At 40.5% G+C, this 6,000-nt stretch overlaps 1 protein-coding gene and 1 long non-coding RNA gene across 7 annotated transcripts in view; one reads left to right on the forward strand and one right to left on the reverse strand.

The window, feature by feature from the left end:
• The window catches only part of LOC147758082 (uncharacterized), a 53,025-nt gene extending 49,271 nt beyond the window's left edge, over positions 1 to 3,754 (reverse strand). The window contains exon 1 of the long non-coding RNA XR_015321391.1: positions 3,614 to 3,754. This is a non-coding gene — a long non-coding RNA (uncharacterized LOC147758082). The remainder of the gene's footprint in view (positions 1 to 3,613) is intronic.
• Positions 1 to 5,033, forward strand: part of LOC111244349 (glutamate receptor ionotropic, kainate 2-like) — a 321,397-nt gene extending 316,364 nt beyond the window's left edge. For 5 of the 6 annotated variants that reach the window (XM_086980426.1, XM_086980425.1, XM_022791352.2 and 2 more), the window contains 4 exons: positions 169 to 397; positions 1,111 to 1,342; positions 1,480 to 1,802; positions 2,483 to 5,033. In XM_086980426.1, the coding sequence (XP_086836552.1) occupies positions 169 to 397; positions 1,111 to 1,342; positions 1,480 to 1,802; positions 2,483 to 2,833 (1,135 nt within the window). In that variant the 3' untranslated portion in view covers positions 2,834 to 5,033. The remainder of the gene's footprint in view (positions 1 to 168; positions 398 to 1,110; positions 1,343 to 1,479; positions 1,803 to 2,482) is intronic. The other variant, XM_022791353.2, reaches the window with a different exon arrangement.
• Positions 5,034 to 6,000: the final 967 nt, after the last annotated feature.

The raw sequence follows: 6,000 nt of genomic DNA on the forward strand, positions 1-6,000 counted from the left end.
AAAAACAATCCAACACCATTGTGAAATTCCACATTAAAAGTGCAACTTAGTTTTTTATAATTTTAGTCTAGCGACCACTTCTCTTCTAAATTTATCATTTACAGGCGAAGCCATAGCAGTATTGTATCTAACTGTGTAAACATTTGCTGTTAAAACATTTCTGAATAGGCAACCGCCAATAAGCAAACGTCCACGTGGCGTAGCCACACGTTTCCTTACGTCCGTGCTTTGTTTTACATCGTTCGTCTTTTGGTCGGTGTATACAGCGAGACTAACAGCACAATTCGTGCAGCGTAGGATGCATTTCGACGAATTGCACGACGCTGGTGACCTTCTTAGAGTAAAAGGCATTCGTTTTGGATACGTGGCCAACACTTCTTCCCAGCTTTTTCTCCAGGTAAGCATGATTAAGATGATAAAGCAAATTGTTTACACAACAATGGCTATGATATTGAAAAAAATCGCTCAGTATAAATTGTTTGGTAGTTATGGCTCTCTATGAAATTTGACTATTATAACAGCTTATAGGATTGCTAATGTTATCGCTCTCATTAAAGAAATTTATCATACGAGTTTTGTGAAAGGTAACAACCTCACTGGTCTATAACTGAAGCGGTAATGAATTAGCACTTAAATAACGAGTTTCGATCGAAGCAATCGATGCAATTCGATAGCAATTAATTGCAATAACTGGAATTATTGATTCACTCAAACCGCACTATGATATTGCCACATCGAGAATAAAGACTAGTTGTATAGTAACAGCTAAATAGGATCAGTATCTAATTGTACTCTAACTCTAAAGTCTAAAGATTTTCTAATCTTAGAGTACAAAAAAATTACCACTATCTTAAATATACTATCATTGCTTTAAGTTTCAGTTAAGCATCATTTTGTATTCTGTTAGGGAAATATTTGCACTGTGTCGCTATTGTTGTAGCTAAACCTGCAGCGGCAAAAACACGGGGTTTATAGTGTTTTGTAGATATTAAACCTTTAGATGGTGTAAGGGAACCAACAAAGATGCTTCTGAATTCAAGTTGTTCTCAGCTGGCAAGATTTGGTTGTGGTAGAAATGGATAACAGCATGTATTTAAATTATAACCACAGGGCGCCAATTATGAACCGTTCTCGACAATCTGGTCGTTGATTATGGGTGCAGGAGACATTTCGACACTGCCATCACTTGAAGAAGGACTTCGTCTGGTGCAAGCCGGTGGTTATGCCATGTTTACAGAAACACCAGCAGCTGAATACCATCAGTGTTCTATTAGCGATTGTTCTGTGCTTCGTCTGGCCACAGGCATCGAAACACCTGGATATGCTCTGGCTTTGCCAAGAGGTAAAGCGTGTATGAAAAACACCGTACCTTAGACTAGCGTAGGTCTGTGAAGATCCACAAAAAGCTAATGGCACCTGCATTCTTAGCCTAATATTACGACTTTTCCTTTTGTCTCAAAATCGTTTCTGTTTGAACAGCGTCCCCCTACACGGAGTTATTTTCGCAAAGCGTACAGAAACTGCGGGAGAAGGAGGTGATCTCCCGGTTACAACGCAAGTGGTTTCTAACTCCGCACAGTTTAGTCGGAGCACCGCACCCATTCTGTAGGTCAGAGATTTACCGATGGGGCCAACTAACCGCCCCTGGCTTCGCAACGGGGCCATTTATTCTTCTAGGAGCAGGTGCCCTCGTTGCTGCATTACTTGCTCTTATCGAGTGTTGTTGTATCGCAAATGCGCGAAGGAAACGATCCCGCAAACAGTCGAGCAACAGTGTTGCAAACAAAAAGCCCAAAGGTCAGGTAAGCAAAATTGAATTTTTGCGTCAAAGTTTCCACGCTTCTTTAGTATATAGACTACAGGGAAATGATACTTACGACATGAGGTTAAGCGAACTGCTGGACTGGACTTTTAACCACTGGTTGAAATCAGCACGTCGTCTCTATCTTCAATTGAAACCATGCCTACATTTTCTTCTAAAATATGTAAAACTATGGCGAGTTTGCTACTTATCACGCAAGCGGGCCAAATCCGAAATTTTTGACAAGAACGGAGGGAGTTGCTCCTATCCAGAGTATTTATCATTATTTCAGGAAGACCTATATATTAAATAATTTCAAATAAGTACGATAGATTGCAGAAAAACATTTTTTGTCTATCATAACGAGTATCTATCAAGTGTCTGAGTTATACAATAACACAGTCATTATTTCTCTCTAAAAAAAATCTGGCTGAGCCGTTAAGATAAAAAAAAAAAGCGTCCACCTAACCCACACAAGTAAATATAGACAGGTATTAGTGGTTTAATGAGACATTCTGTATCATCGGATAAGCATTTTGGCAGTTGCATTCATCGCACCTATCAGGATTTGAACTAGCGACTTCATTCCATGTATTTGTTTGTTAGTTACAAATTGACAGATATTTTGCAAGAGACATTTGTGACCACTATTATTGCTTCATTAATGTTTATTTTCTCTAGATTACATCGATAACTCCCATTATGTGTTCTCCTGACTCTGCACATCAGCAAACCTGTGAGCCGAAACCACTTCCTAGGGACGGCCCGGACGATAACACCCAGATTGTAGCTGCAGTAACCACATTGTTGGCCGTGCCTTCGGCAACAGGTCCGATACCCCCTATGCCGCCGGCGCCTTCCGAGGATAACATCGAAATGATGCGGCAATGTCGCACGTTAGACCTGCATGCATTACCTAATATTCTGCCACCGGCCACAATGGACCTTTACAATAATATCAACACTATGCCTATCAGCGCCACCACGGCTGAGTCGGTGATTCTGACGGGCGGTGTTCCCGCAACAAGGTAGCAGAGGGAGGAGGGCAGCGTAGTTGTGGCTAACACACTGCCTTCTAGCCACAACCTAAGTTCACGCCCCCAGGAGCATGTCAGAACGGTTAAACCGGTTCAGCAACAAACCACATCGATGCAACAACAGCCTCAGCCAATATGCGCCGCTACGGGCACCGACAAATCTCGCCTACTACTGCTCAAGACATTCATGTAAAAAGAGACGACATGTCGTAATGAGTTATTTAATCAAAAAAAAACAAAAATAGAAAAACGAAAACAACAGGCCTTCAAGTAGCTTATTGCCGATTGGGAAATTCGCTAATCTCATGAGGTATATATATATATATATATACACATCTTGCACACAAGGTTTCTTTTCACTTCAATTTGTTGTACACCTGTCGCCTAGAGTAAAAAAGTAACTTTTGGGAGTCGTCTAAATGTGCAGACGTTTACCGGCAGCCTCCTTATGAACTCACGTGACAATGTTTAGTAAATGTGAATTGCTTGAACCCAAACATTTAAACATTGTGTGCTCATCTACTTGAGGGGCGTTCATACTCCAGACATACGTGTGTTATCTATTCATTCATCATTCATACTCACCCTTCACAGCGTCATTATTCACCATTCAGTGTAACGTTCCCGTGCCAATATGAATGGTCCTATTTGACCCTAAATATGCGGTAGGTAATCAGAAACATATAAAACCTTCGTCATTTTCCCGTATAATTCTTCATGCAACTAAGGCAGTGCGCAGTCAAACATCATAAAAAATCCAGTTAAATGTACGTACCCTGCGGATGCTCGCATGTGTCTCTTTGGTCTGTTCAAATTTTCACAACACTAACTTTCTCGTTCGTCGTTGTTCGTGTTAACGTATTCGTCATCGTTTCGACGCGTCGCAGGACATTCCGGTTTCGGCAAGAGAGCAACTCGAACATTGTACCGCACAGCGTTCGCTTACCTTTCCTTTACAATGGAAAGGAAGGACGTCGATGGACCGTAGGTCACTACTTGTGCTTGTTTCGACTTTTGTCTGTTGTAGGAGAGCGTAGTAACGAGTCAAGGTCAGCCTGCGTAACCTGTTCTGTTTCCTTTCGCCGTTTTTTCAGTGTCTTATTCTTCATTCTATGCATTCTATTACCGAAGAGGCCGATAGAATGTCATTACGGGTGTGCCGGATCTGCTTTTGGAAACGTTCGTGCGACATGTTAAGCTATTCCAACACAACAGTAAGGAAGGCAGTAGAGATGGTGGCGCGATGGCGCAGTGTTTCGAAGGCCGAACACTAGACTTGGAGCTGTCAGAGATAGAAAACCGACGAGCAGAGGTTGAGCACTGATTTTCTTGTCAATTTGGCAGAGAAGCGCTCAGGAAGAGCCCAATGCTATTTGTCTGTTCGTGATTTAGGAAAGGCAGAAAAGCACCACCCCCAATCTTTCTTGACTCCTTCCTCCGCTGAACCCCTACGTAGTGACAGTATTATCACTTTTCAGCCAACATGACTACTGCGAAGCTTCGCTCAGTTTTGCACATCCTGGCACTTTTTCGAGGGCCATGCGTAGCAAGACCAACGTGATGGCTTTTTTTCCGTCAAGGAGACCTCCTTATCGTTCCACTAAGGGTAGCAAAGAGTTAGCCAGAATTCAAGTAGAATTGTCATGTTCGTTTTCTCTGACTCCCTCCATAGTCTTCCTCTCCTGCTTTGGCCTCAAATAATTTCAGCTTACCATTCGACGACTGCTGCCGCCGTTATCGTTTTCGTCGTTGTTAAATAATTACTACATATAGATGTGTATTGTTGATGTGATTGTAACGACGCGTTTTGGCACGGTCACGTAATCTCACACTTGCAGTTATGTTTCATATCACGTGTACATAAACAGAATGTGCTTTTCCAGAAGGTTCGTTCCATAAGCCACATTATAAAAGGACCGTGCAGGGAGGGTCAACCCTAGAGCGGCTGTACGGTGAAGCGATATAGATTGGCAGACCTCTGTCTGTGCACAAAACTAACCAAGTGGATACCGTGGTGGTGTCCTTAGGGTTTTTAAGGAAAGAAAATGAATAGCTAAAATAACAAATTACGGAGAGAGGTGCATGAACTACGTGAAATATATCTCAAGATGAAGGGTTTGAATTTAATAATATGTATGTAATATATTATTAAATATATGTAAAGATATGTAATAATAAAATATGATTTTTCAATACCTTCTGTTTTATAACTGTATATATCAGTATATAACTGTTTTCAAAATTCTGGACAAATATTCGTGTATGATAAACCTTTAGAAATAATAAATATAAGCTTAGTAAATGGAAGAACCATAAGAAAAGTACTATCTGAATTTAGCTATAAAGAGCCATCTTTGGACAGGGGCAAATGGCTCTTATCTTCCTTAAGGAATTTGATTTTGTACAAAATAGAACTTCACGAATTATGACGTCTACAAAAATCAAGTTCAACGCAGCATGACCTTCCTTCAATAGGAATTCTCACGTAACTTTTTGGAATAGAAAGCTACTACTACTTTAGAATATCATTCGAAATAAGGGACGACCCACGTGCACAGTCTGTGAGATACGGTGCAGTTAAGTCCCTTTCCATGGTTAGCTGTCTACATAATAGAAAACCAAGAAAAGACAGCAACATCGTAGTATATAAGATAAAGCTTATCCATTTGACAGCGCAATGCTTGTTACGGTCTCGTACTGAGGATCAGCGCCCACATTGATAGTAGATAGAAATATTCTGTTTGATCCAGCTGTGGAAACACTTTAATTTTTCAATGGCAAAGAAAGAGAAAATCGGACAATGTTCTGCTTACCCGGCCGTGTTGTTGTACACTACAGCGTAACCGAATAATTAATTTTTAAATAAATTAACAACAGGATAAGCATTGCTATTATGACGATTTTTTTTTACATATCGCGTTTATATCGTATGCACACAGATTGTCATAAAAGGCAACGCAAGTTTTTAATACTACTTTCTGACTTTATAGGTAAATTATATATAACGACCTTCATCTTGATCAAATGTTCTAACCATGGGCAGCGTACCAAATATCTTGTTTCCTAAAAGACAATAGGGTATCGACTGAAGTTCCCCAAATTTTGCTTGCGAAGGCAATTAGTGTGCTAAATATTTAGAAGATTGCAAAAGCATATACTGAA

The sequence above is a fragment of the Varroa destructor genome, unplaced genomic scaffold (assembly GCF_002443255.2).
Source record: "Varroa destructor unplaced genomic scaffold, Vdes_3.0 BEIS01000002.1, whole genome shotgun sequence".
NCBI lineage: Eukaryota > Metazoa > Arthropoda > Arachnida > Mesostigmata > Varroidae > Varroa > Varroa destructor.